Source organism: Lipophrys pholis (assembly GCF_963383615.2).
Source record: "Lipophrys pholis genome assembly, contig: SCAFFOLD_28, whole genome shotgun sequence".
Classification (NCBI taxonomy): Eukaryota; Metazoa; Chordata; class Actinopteri; order Blenniiformes; family Blenniidae; genus Lipophrys; species Lipophrys pholis.
Window position 1 is genome coordinate 679,348 of NW_028292088.1, and position 12,470 is coordinate 691,817.

The 12,470-nt window shown below is 45.9% G+C and overlaps 1 protein-coding gene across 1 annotated transcript in view; it reads right to left on the reverse strand.

The window, feature by feature from the left end:
* LOC308128198 (cytosolic phospholipase A2 beta-like) overlaps positions 1–12,470 on the reverse strand; it is a 31,905-nt gene that overhangs the window by 11,788 nt on the left and 7,647 nt on the right. The window contains exons 6-16 of the mRNA XM_080493908.1: positions 11,724–11,764; positions 11,168–11,210; positions 10,720–10,774; positions 10,514–10,635; positions 10,243–10,333; positions 9,190–9,224; positions 9,100–9,110; positions 8,971–9,058; positions 3,339–3,475; positions 3,036–3,258; positions 2,838–2,955 (exon numbers count right to left, since the gene is read on the reverse strand). Of these exons, the coding sequence (XP_080350034.1) occupies positions 2,838–2,955; positions 3,036–3,258; positions 3,339–3,475; positions 8,971–9,058; positions 9,100–9,110; positions 9,190–9,224; positions 10,243–10,333; positions 10,514–10,635; positions 10,720–10,774; positions 11,168–11,210; positions 11,724–11,764 (964 nt within the window). The remainder of the gene's footprint in view (positions 1–2,837; positions 2,956–3,035; positions 3,259–3,338; positions 3,476–8,970; positions 9,059–9,099; positions 9,111–9,189; positions 9,225–10,242; positions 10,334–10,513; positions 10,636–10,719; positions 10,775–11,167; positions 11,211–11,723; positions 11,765–12,470) is intronic.

Here is a 12,470-nt window from a genome sequence, read left to right on the forward strand (position 1 = left end):
TTGTTTGTTTGTTTGTTTGTTTGTTTGTTTGTTTGTTTGTTTGTTTGTTTGTTTGTTTGTTTGTTTGTTTGTTTGTTTGTTTGTTTGGTTGGTTGTTTGTTTGTTTGTTTGTTTGTTTGTTTGGTTGTTTGGTTGGTTGTTTGGTTGGTTGGTTGTTTGGTTGGTTGGTTGTTTGTTTGTTTGTTTGGATGTTTGTTTGTTTGTTTGTTTGGTTGTTTGTTTGTTTGTTGGGTTGTTTGTTTGGTTGGTTGTTTGGTTGGTTGTTTGGTTGGTTGTTTGTTTGTTTGTTGGGTTGTTTGTTTGTTTGGATGTTTGTTTGTTTGTTTGTTTGGTTGTTTGTTTGTTGGGTTGTTTGTTTGGTTGGTTGGTTGTTTGTTTGGTTGGATGTTTGGTTGGTTGTTTGTTTGGTTGGATGTTTGGTTGGTTGTTTGGTTGGATGTTTGTTTGTTTGTTTGTTTGTTTGTTTGTTTGTTTGGTTGGTTGTTTGGTTGGTTGTTTGTTTGGTTGGTTGTTTGTTTGTTTGTTGGGTTGTTTGTTTGTTTGGATGTTTGTTTGTTTGTTTGTTTGGTTGTTTGTTTGTTTGTTGGGTTGTTTGTTTGGATGTTTGTTTGTTTGTTTGTTTGTTTGTTGGGTTGTTTGTTTGTTTGTTTGTTTGGTTGGTTGGTTGGTTGTTTGTTTGTTTGGATGTTTGTTTGTTTGTTTGTTTGTTTGTTTGTTGTGTTGGTTTGGTTGGTTGTTTGTTTGTTTGTTTGTTTGTTGGGTTGTTTGTTTGGATGTTTGTTTGTTTGTTTGTTGGGTTGTTTGTTTGTTTGTTTGGTTGGTTGTTTGTTTGTTTGTTGGGTTGTTTGTTTGTTTGGTTGTTTGTTTGTTGTTTGTTTGGTTGGTTGTTTGTTTGTTTGTTGGGTTGTTTGTTTGTTTGTTTGTTTGTTTGTTTGTTTGTTTGTTTGTTTGTTTGTTGTGTTGGTTTGGTTGGTTGTTTGTTTGTTTGTTGGGTTGTTTGTTTGTTTGTTTGTTTGTTTGTTTGTTTGTTTGTTTGTTTGTTTGTTTGTTTGTTTGTTTGTTTGGTTGGTTGGTTGGTTGGTTGGTTGTTTGGTTGGTTGTTTGGTTGGTTGTTTGTTTGTTTGGTTGGTTGTTTGTTTGTTTGTTGGGTTGTTTGTTTGTTTGGATGTTTGTTTGTTTGTTTGTTTGGTTGTTTGTTTGTTTGTTGGGTTGTTTGTTTGGTTGGTTGGTTGTTTGTTTGGTTGGATGTTTGGTTGGTTGTTTGTTTGGTTGGTTGTTTGTTTGTTTGTTGGGTTGTTTGTTTGTTTGGATGTTTGTTTGTTTGTTTGGTTGTTTGTTTGTTGTTGGTTTGGTTGGTTTGGTTGGTTGGTTGTTTGGTTGGTTGTTTGTTTGGTTGGTTGTTTGTTTGTTTGTTGGGTTGTTTGTTTGTTGGGTTGTTTGTTTGTTTGTTTGTTTGTTTGTTGTGTTGGTTTGGTTGGTTGTTTGTTTGTTTGTTTGTTGGGTTGGTTGTTTGTTTGTTTGTTGGGTTGTTTGTTTGTTTGTTTGTTTGTTGGGTTGTTTGTTTGGATGTTTGTTTGTTTGTTTGTTGGGTTGTTTGTTTGTTTGTTTGTTTGTTGGGTTGTTTGTTTGCTTATTTGTTTACTTGTTTGTTTGTTTGTTTGTTTGTTTGTTCAAAAGAACAAAAAAAGAGAGAAAAGAAGAAAAGTTGAAGCTTTCTTTTTTCTCTCTCCCGGTGTTGTTGCTCCAGTTCAGTCTGATCCCAGGGGGGTGGAGTTGTGTCTGTGGTGTCTGTTGTTGTGTTGTGTCTGTGGTTGTGTTGTGTCTGTGGTGTCTGTTGTGTCTGTTGTTGTGTCTGTTGTGTCTGTTGTTGTGTTCTGTCTGTGGTGTCTGTTGTGTCTGTTGTTGTGTCTGTTGTGTCTGTTGTTGTGTCGGTTCTGTCTGTGGTGTCTGTTGTGTCTGTTGTTGTGTCTTTTGTGTCTGTTGTTGTGTCTGTTGTGTCTGTTGTGTCTGTGGTGTCTGTTGTTGTGTCTGTTGTGTCTGTGGTGTCGGTTGTGTCTGTGGTGTCTGTTGTTGTGTCTGTTGTGTCTTTGGTGTCTGTTGTTGTGTCTGTTGTGTCTGTTGTGTCTGTGGTGTCGGTTGTGTCTGTTGTTGTGTCTGTGGTGTCTGTTGTTATGTCTGTGGTGTCTGTTGTTGTGTCGGTTGTGTCGTTGTGTCTGTTGTTGTGTCTGTGGTGTCGGTTGTGTCTGTTGTTGTGTCTGTGGTGTCTGTTGTTGTGTCTGTTGTGTCTGTGGTGTCTGTTGTGTCTGTTGTGTCGGTTGTGTCGTTGTGTCTGTTGTTGTGTCTGTGGTGTCTGTTGTTGTGTCTGTTGTGTCTGTGGTGTCTGTGGTGTCTGTTGTTGTGTCTGTGGTGTCTGTTGTTGTGTCTGTGGTGTCTGTTGTTGTGTCGGTTGTGTCGTTGTTGTGTCTGTGGTGTCGGTTGTGTCTGTTGTTGTGTCTGTGGTGTCTGTTGTGTCTGTGGTGTCTGTGGTGTCTGTTGTGTCTGTTGTTGTGTCTGTTGTTGTGTCGGTTGTGTCTGTGGTGTCTGTTGTTGTGTCTGTTGTTGTGTCGGTTGTGTCTGTTGTGTCTGTTGTTGTGTCGGTTGTGTCTGTGGTGTCTGTTGTTGTGTCTGTTGTGTCGTTGTGTCTGTTGTTGTGTCTGTGGTGTCTGTTGTGTCGGTTGTGTCGTTGTGTCTGTTGTTGTGTCTGTTGTGTCTGTGGTGTCTGTGGTGTCTGTGGTGCAGTGGTATGGATGAGAGCAGCTCATGAGAGCAGGAAGGACACAGAGCCACCGGGTCTCTACCAGGTTCACTTCCAGAGCCGTGCAGGTTCTCCTTCACATTGACAGCAGTGTAGATTGGCAGAGGGTTCTGACCCTCATCCACTGCCCTCTGCTGCTCAGAGAGGGTACTGCTCACTTCCTGCAATGACAAACTGCATGATATGACACTTGGTAGAATTTAACATCTTAGAAAAATCAGACTAACGTTCATCTTCTCACCTTCCCAAAAACGAGCTGTTCAACAAACAGTCCGGCCAAATCAACGAGGGACGAAATGTATCCCTGCTCCTTCTTCTTGGCCATCTCCGCTCTGTAATAATGCAGCTTCTCAGGTGAGAAGAGGCCCAGGATGCTCTTCGTCATCTGTTCTTCCTCTGCTGAGAGGACTTTGTTTAGGTCCTGCTGGGACCAGTCTGCCTCCTGGTACAGGACAGACATGGCCCTGTCCACCAAGAAACACCCTGGAGTTACTTCCCTCTGGATTTCCTGTCAAACACCTGAAGCTCCCTGCTTTTTACTCACCAGGTGGAACCAGAAGCACCGGTCAGGTAAGTGGCAGCATCCAGCAGCCCTAGTTCCTGAAGACCCCTCAGACTACCCAGCAGGCCCGTCATGGCTCGGGACCCTCCACCTGAAGCCACCAGGGCGATCGTTGGCACCTGGACACACGGGGGTTCACACAGGGACGTTAACCTGGATTCCAAAGGGACAGCATGGAAACAGTTGTTTAGAGGTTCTTGGAACTCTGTTGGGATCTTCAGTGTCCGGACGAGTCCAACAGTTTGTCCCTCAGAGGTTCTAACTGTCCGTCTGAAACTAGTTTACTCAGTTTTACTTGCAAATATACAGCTTCAGGGGTGCAGTGGAAAGATCCACTGCTCACCAGCTGAAGTTCCCATTGCAGATCGATAGAACCTCCATTGTTGTAGAGCCGATCCACAGGAAGTCCACGTTAGAGGCGACACCAGAACCCACCCAACGCTTCCCCAAGACCCTCAGTTCCAAAGCAAAGTAGATCTGAGGAGACCTGGAGGAGGTAGAGCAGTCCAAGTTCATGTCTAGCTCTGCAGAAAAGACAAGACAAGGGGAACATGGATCCTAGTGTCTGCCCCGAGGAGGACTCTCTGCTGCCGCTCCACCGACTGGTCAACTGGTCAACTGGTCAACTGGTCAACAGGTCAACAGGTCAACAGGTCAACTGGTCTGGGACCAGAGCCTCACGTCAGAGCCGGTTCCCTGTTGCTCTATCAAACACTGAACCATCTAGAGTTGTGATGATAAACCTGCGAGGGCCTCAGCTCAGCAGAGGATCCAGAGAAACCCCAGAGCAGAGAACCAGGCCAAGAGCAACAAGCAGGGACCGTCGGAACGTCGGAACGTGTAGAACGTGGCAGAAAGGGACATGGACTAGAACATCACTAAAGAGTTCAAAAGTAGTGAAGAAAAGTCTAATCTGGTGGACTCTTCTCTAACTGCTCGTGTTCCAATCAGAACAGTTCTAATAAGAACAGTTCTAACTACTCGTGTTCCAATAAGAACAGTTCTAACTGCTCGTGTTCCAATAAGAACAGTTCCAATAAGAACAGTTCTAATAAGAACAGTTCTAATAAGAACAGTTCGAACTGCTCGTGTTCCAATAAGAACAGTTCTAATAAGAACAGTAGTAACTGCTCGTGTTCCAATAAGAACAGTTCTAATAAGAACAGTTCTAACTGCTCGTATTCCAATAAGAACAGTTCTAATAAGAACAGTAGTAACTGCTCGTGTTCCAATAAGAACAGTTCTAATAAGAACAGTTCTAACTGCTCGTATTCCAATAAGAACAGTTCTAATAAGAACAGTTCTAACTGCTCGTGTTCCAATAAGAACAGTTCTAATAAGAACAGTTCTAACTGCTCGTGTTCCAATAAGAACAGTTCTAAAAAGAACAGTAGTAACTGCTCGTGTTCCAATAAGAACAGTTCTAACTGCTCGTGTTCCAATAAGAACAGTTCTAATAAGAACAGTTCTAACTGCTCGTGTTCCAATAAGAACAGTTCTAACTACTCGTGTTCTAATAAGAACAGTTCTAACTGCTTGTGTTCCAATAAGAACAGTTCTAACTACTCGTGTTCCAATAAGAGCAGTTCTAACTACTCGTGTTCCAATAAGAACAGTTCTAATAAGAACAGTTCTAACTGCTCGTGTTCCAATAAGAGCAGTTCTAACTACTCGTGTTCCAATAAGAACAGTTCTAATAAGAACAGTTCTAACTGCTCGTGTTCCAATAAGAACAGTTCTAATAAGAACAGTTCTAACTACTCGTGTTCCAATAAGAACAGTTCTAACTGCTCGTGTTCCAATCAGAACAGTTCTAATAAGAACAGTTCTAACTGCTCGTGTTCCAATCAGAACAGTTCTAATAAGAACAGTTCTAACTGCTCGTGTTCCAATAAGAACAGTTCCAATAAGAACAGTTCTAATAAGAACAGTTCTAATAAGAACAGTTCGAACTGCTCGTGTTCCAATAAGAACAGTTCTAATAAGAACAGTAGTAACTGCTCGTGTTCCAATAAGAACAGTTCTAATAAGAACAGTTCTAACTGCTCGTATTCCAATAAGAACAGTTCTAATAAGAACAGTAGTAACTGCTCGTGTTCCAATCAGAACAGTTCTAATAAGAACAGTTCTAATAAGAACAGTAGTAACTGCTCGTGTTCCAATAAGAACAGTTCTAACTGCTCGTGTTCCAATAAGAACAGTTCTAATAAGAACAGTAGTAACTGCTCGTGTTCCAATAAGAACAGTTCTAACTGCTCGTGTTCCAATAAGAACAGTTCTAATAAGAACAGTTCTAACTGCTCGTGTTCCAATAAGAACAGTTCTAACTGCTCGTGTTCCAATCAGAACAGTTCTAATAAGAACAGTTCTAACTGCTCGTGTTCCAATAAGAACAGTTCTAACTACTGACCGTGTTCCAATAAGAGCAGTTCTAACTACTCGTGTTCCAATAAGAACAGTTCTAATAAGAACAGTTCTAACTGCTTGTGTTCCAATAAGAACAGTTCTAACTGCTCGTGTTCCAATAAGAACAGTTCTAACTACTGACCGTGTTCCAATAAGAGCAGTTCTAACTACTCGTGTTCCAATAAGAACAGTTCTAATAAGAACAGTTCTAACTACTCGTGTTCCAATAAGAGCAGTTCTAACTACTCGTGTTCCAATAAGAACAGTTCTAATAAGAACAGTTCTAACTGCTCGTGTTCCAATAAGAGCAGTTCTAACTACTCGTGTTCCAATAAGAACAGTTCTAATAAGAACAGTTCTAACTGCTCGTGTTCCAATAAGAACAGTTCTAATAAGAACAGTTCTAACTGCTCGTGTTCCAATAAGAGCAGTTCTAACTACTCGTGTTCCAATAAGAACAGTTCTAATAAGAACAGTTCTAACTGCTCGTGTTCCAATAAGAACAGTTCTAATAAGAACAGTAGTAACTGCTCGTGTTCCAATAAGAGCAGTTCTAACTGCTCGTGTTCCAATAAGAACAGTTCTAATAAGAACAGTTCTAACTGCTCGTGTTCCAATAAGAGCAGTTCTAACTACTCGTGTTCCAATAAGAACAGTTCTAATAAGAACAGTTCTAACTACTCGTGTTCCAATAAGAACAGTTCTAACTGCTCGTGTTCCAATCAGAACAGTTCTAATAAGAACAGTTCTAACTGCTCGTGTTCCAATCAGAACAGTTCTAATAAGAACAGTTCTAACTGCTCGTGTTCCAATAAGAACAGTTCCAATAAGAACAGTTCTAATAAGAACAGTTCTAATAAGAACAGTTCGAACTGCTCGTGTTCCAATAAGAACAGTTCTAATAAGAACAGTTCTAACTGCTTGTGTTCCAATAAGAACAGTTCTAACTGCTCGTGTTCCAATCAGAACAGTTCTAATAAGAACAGTTCTAACTGCTCGTGTTCCAATCAGAACAGTTCTAATAAGAACAGTTCTAACTGCTCGTGTTCCAATAAGAACAGTTCCAATAAGAACAGTTCTAATAAGAACAGTTCTAATAAGAACAGTTCGAACTGCTCGTGTTCCAATAAGAACAGTTCTAATAAGAACAGTTCTAACTGCTCGTATTCCAATAAGAACAGTTTTAATAAGAACAGTAGTAACTGCTCGTGTTCCAATCAGAACAGTTCTAATAAGAACAGTTCTAACTGCTCGTGTTCCAATCAGAACAGTTCTAACTGCTCGTGTTCCAATAAGAACAGTTCTAATAAGAACAGTTCTAATAAGAACAGTTCTAACTGCTCGTGTTCCAATAAGAACAGTTCTAATAAGAACAGTTCTAACTGCTCGTGTTCCAATAAGAACAGTTCCAATAAGAACAGTTCTAATAAGAACAGTTCTAATAAGAACAGTTCGAACTGCTCGTGTTCCAATAAGAACAGTTCTAATAAGAACAGTTCTAACTGCTCGTATTCCAATAAGAACAGTTTTAATAAGAACAGTAGTAACTGCTCGTGTTCCAATCAGAACAGTTCTAATAAGAACAGTTCTAACTGCTCGTGTTCCAATCAGAACAGTTCTAACTGCTCGTGTTCCAATAAGAACAGTTCTAATAAGAACAGTTCTAATAAGAACAGTTCTAACTGCTCGTGTTCCAATAAGAACAGTTCTAATAAGAACAGTTCTAACTGCTCGTGTTCCAATAAGAACAGTTCTAATAAGAACAGTTCTAACTGCTATCAACTGTAAAAAAGACCCAAACAAATCAAAACAGCCTAAAACAGCTGGACAGGAATGAACAGCTGGACAGGAATGAACAGCTGGACACTAATGAACAGCTTAACAGGAATGAACAGCTGAACAGGAATGAACAGCTGAGCCTCATGAACAAACATCTGATCTACATTCTACAGGTTCAACTGGTTTTCTGACCTCAAGTGAACTTTGTGGGAAAAGAAAAATCCCTGCAGGGCGGAAACAATCTGCCCCACACACCTCTTGGTTCTGCCCCACACACCTCTTGGTTCTGCCCCACACACCTCTTGTTCCTGCCCCACACACAGCTCTTGGTTCTGCCCCACACACCTCTTGGTTCTGCCCCACACACCTCTTGGTTCTGCCCCACACACCTCTTGTTCCTGCCCCACACACAGCTCTTGGTTCTGCCCCACACACCTCTTGGTTCTGCCCCACACACCTCTTGGTTCTGCCCCACACACAGCTCTTGTTCCTGCCCCACACACCTCTTGGTTCTGCCCCACACAGCTCTTGTTCCTGCCCCACACACCTCTTGGTTCTGCCCCACACACCTATTGTTCCTGCCCCACACACCTCTTGGTTCTGCCCTACACACACCTCTTGTTCCTGCCCCACACACCTCTTGGTTCTGCCCCACACACCTCTTGGTTCTGCCCCACACACCTCTTGTTCCTGCCCCACACACCTCTTGGTTCTGCCCCACACAGCTCTTGGTTCTGCCCCACACAGCTCTTGGTTCTGCCCTACACAGAGCTCTTGTTCCTGCCCCACACACCTCTTGGTTCTGCCCCACACAGCTCTTGGTTCTGCCCCACACAGCTCTTGGTTCTGCCCTACACAGAGCTCTTGTTCCTGCCCCACACACCTCTTGGTTCTGCCCCACACAGCTCTTGGTTCTGCCCCAGCTCTTGTTCCTGCCCCACACACCTCTTGGTTCTGCCCCACACACCTCTTGGTTCTCCCCCACACACCTATTGTTCCTGCCCCACACACCTCTTGGTTCTGCCCCACACAGCTCTTGGTTCTGCCCCAGCTCTTGTTCCTGCCCCACACACCTCTTGGTTCTGCCCCACACACCTCTTGGTTCTCCCCCACACACCTATTGTTCCTGCCCCACACACAGCTCTTGTTCCTGCCCCACACACCTCTTGGTTCTGCCCCACACACCTCTTGGTTCTGCCCTACACAGAGCTCTTGTTCCTGCCCCACACACCTCTTGGATCTGCCCCACACAGCTCTTGGTTCTGCCCCAGCTCTTGTTCCTGCCCCACACAGCTCTTGGTTCTGCCCCAGCTCTTGGTTCTGCCCCACACACACCTCTTGTTCCTGCCCCACACAGCTCTTGGTTCTGCCCCAGCTCTTGGTTCTGCCCCACCCACCTCGTGGTTCTGCCCCACCCCCCTTACCGTACCTGACTCGGGTGCAGTGGAGAGGAGAGGGACAGACTCTTCTCCAGAGCCTTCATCACCAGCACCTTCCTCTTCATCAGGAACTGTCCTCTCCTGTGCTGGGAGCTCATTGTCCATGCGGACGGCGAGGCCTGTCTCCTGGCTGTTTGCAGTACAAAGTACTTATGAAGAACATGGTAATACACATCAGTTTTACTGCAGCCCCCGGATCCTCGCAGTACCTTGGTTCTGCTCGCAGGTCCAGTTCCACTCGTTTCTGGAAACACAGAATATCATGATGGGACACAGAGTCTCTGTTCAACCCATCATGCTCTTCAACAGGGGCAATTAGGAACAACCACCCCATACCTCATGTACCCTGGAAACCCTATACCCAATGCCCCCTAATCCTAATGCCCCTATTCTTAATGCCCCTATACCCAATGCCCCTATTCTTAATGCCCCTATTCTTAATGCCCCTATACCCAATGCCCCTATTCTTAATGCCCCTATACCCAATGCCCCTATACCCAATGCCCCTATTCTTAATGCCCCTATTCTTAATGCCCCTATACCCAATGCCCCTATACCTAATGCCCCTATTCTTAATGCCCCTATACCCAATGCCCCTATTCTTAATACCCCTATACCCAATGCCCCTATTCTTAATGCCCCTATACCCAATGCCCCTATACCTAATGCCCCTATTCTTAATGCCCCTATTCTTAATGCCCCTATACCCAATGCCCCTATTCTTAATGCCCCTATATGCTCCCTCCCTCTCTCTCGCCCCCCCCTCTCTCTCCCCCCCCCTCTCCCTCCCCCCCCGTCCTCTCTCCCCCCTCTCTCTCTCTCTCCCCCCCCTCTCTCCCCCCCTCTCTTTCCCCCCCTCTCTCTCTCTCTCTCTCTTCCCCCCTCTCTCCCCCCCCCCTCTCTTTCCCCCCCTCTCTCTCTCTCCCCCCCCTCTCTCTCTCTCCCTCCCCCCCCTCTCTCTCCCCCCCCCTCTCCCTCCCCCCCTCTCTCCCTCCCTCTCTCTCTCTCTCTCCCCCCCCTCTCTCTCCCCCCCCTCCCCCCCCCCCTCTCTTTCCCCCCCCTCTCTCTCTCTCTCTCTCTCTCTCTCTCTCTCTCTCTCTCTCCCCCCCCCCCCCCCCCCCTCTCCCCCCCCCCCCTCTCTGCCCCCCCCCCCCACCCAGAAATGACTGTGTTGTGTCTGGTGTTCTATAAATAAAGTTGAGTTGAATAGAAGTCTCCAGCTGCTGGAGGAGCAGCAGCATGAGACAGTGAGCAGGACTCACCTGGTCCACACTGAGGGTGATGGTCTGTGAGCACCATGGGGGGAGGGGGGGGCAGGTCCACAGCAGAGTCCAGAGGAGCGTCAGCAGCACACTGACGGACAGCAGAGAACACCACCACAGTGAGGAGGTTCTGACCGGCCCCAATAAGTTCTTTATAGAAAGGTGAGGAGCCTGTCTGCGGTCTCGGAGAACCCACAGGTTCTGCTCCAACAATAGTCCGGGTCTTTACTCTGAGGCCTTTTCTCTTAGTCCAGATGTTGGTGGAACTCACCTGGACCCCCAGTTCAGTCTCCAGGTCTCTGTTGACGTAGAACCGCAGGTTCTGGTCCTGGGAGCTGAGTCTCTGGGTGTCCCTATAAGCCCCCCTCACTTTGAGGAGCTTGTCTGTCAGACCTGGTGGAGAGAAGAGCAGATGGAGCAGAGGCTCAGCAGGGGGTGGAGGCGGCTCCAACACAAGCAGGTGGGGTTAGAACCTACAGTCACTGTTCTGCTGGTTCTTCATGGTGAACTCCAGCACAGAGAGCGGGGCGGCCTGCGGGAAGACAACCGGCAACCAATCAGGCTGCGACCTGCTGATCAGGTGTGTGTGTGTGGGGGGGGGGGGGGGGGGGGGGGGAGGGGGGGGAGGGGGGGACCAGAGGAGAGGAAGGCCCCGGCCGGTATTTGAACCCGGGACCTTCTTGCCCTGAGGCCACAGTTAGGAACCACCACTCCTCCATGCAGCTCAAATATTACTAACATCTGTTTCAGTCGTTATGTCGTCAATATGTAATAAAACCCTGAACGCTGAATTCGACAGTATTTCTGAGTAATAGTACTAATGGTGTGTATCACATGGGACCCGTCAGGAGTTCCTATCGGGTCCAGCAGGACTACAGAGACTCGTCAATCTGTGGGTCTCAGCTCCGATGGGACGGGGCGTTACCATGACGATGCCGTTGCTGAAGTACTCCAGAGGGGCTTCGTCGCTGCCGGCAGAGGAGAGAAGGTGTAGAGGGTAGAGGGTAGAGGAGAGAAGGTGTAGAGGGTAGAGGGTAGAGGGTAGAGGGTAGAGGGTAGAGGAGAGAAGGTGTAGAGGGTAGAGGGTAGAGGGTAGAGGGTAGAGGGTAGAGGGTAGAGGGTAGAAGGTAGAGGTTAGAGGGTAGAGGGTAGAGGTTAGAGGGTAGAGGGTAGAGGGTAGAGGTTAGAGGGTAGAGGGTAGAGGGTAGAGGGTAGAGGTTAGAAGGTAGAGGTTAGAGGGTAGAGGGTAGAGGGTAGAGGGTAGAGGTTAGAGGGTAGAGGGTAGAGGGTAGAGGGTAGAGGGTAGAGGTTAGAGGTTAGAGGGTAGAGGGTAGAGGGTAGAGGGTAGAGGGTAGAGGTTAGAAGGTAGAGGTTAGAGGGTAGAGGGTAGAGGGTAGAGGGTAGAGGGTAGAGGTTAGAGCCTATCAATCTGCGTATCGATTCACACATATGATCACGAGTACTGAAACTTGTGTCCAAACCTCTGGACGGGATGGAAGTCCATCACAAGTTTGTCCTCTGTCTGTGAGAAAGAGAACGAGAGAGAACCTCATTAGAACCTCATGTCCTCATAGAGCAGCTGAGTCAGCAGATTCAGAATGAGACACAGTCCTGATGAGACACTACTGATGAGACACTAATGATGAGACACAGTCCTGATGAGACACTACTGATGAGACACAGTCGTGATGAGACACAGTCCTGATGAGACACTACTGATGAGACACAGTCGTGATGAGACACAGTCCTGATGAGACACTACTGATGAGACTGTACTGATGAGACATTACTGACGAGACTGTACTGATGAGACATAGTCCTGATGAGACACTACTGATGAGACGCTACTGATGAGACACAGTCCTAATGAGACACTACTGATGAGACACAGTCCTGATGAGACAGTCCTGATGAGACTGTACTGATGAGACACAGTCCTGATGAGACACAGTCCTGATGAGACACTACTGATGAGACGCTACTGATGAGACGCTACTGATGAGACACAGTCCTGATGAGACACAGTCCTGATGAGACACTACTGATGAGACGCTACTGATGAGACACAGTCCTGATGAGACACTAGTGATGAAACACTAGTGATGAGACACTACTGATGAGACACAGTCCTGATGAGAGACAGTCGTGATGAGACACTGTCCTGATGAGACACAGTCGTGATGAGACACTAGTGATGAGACAGTCCTTATGAGACACAGTCCTGATGA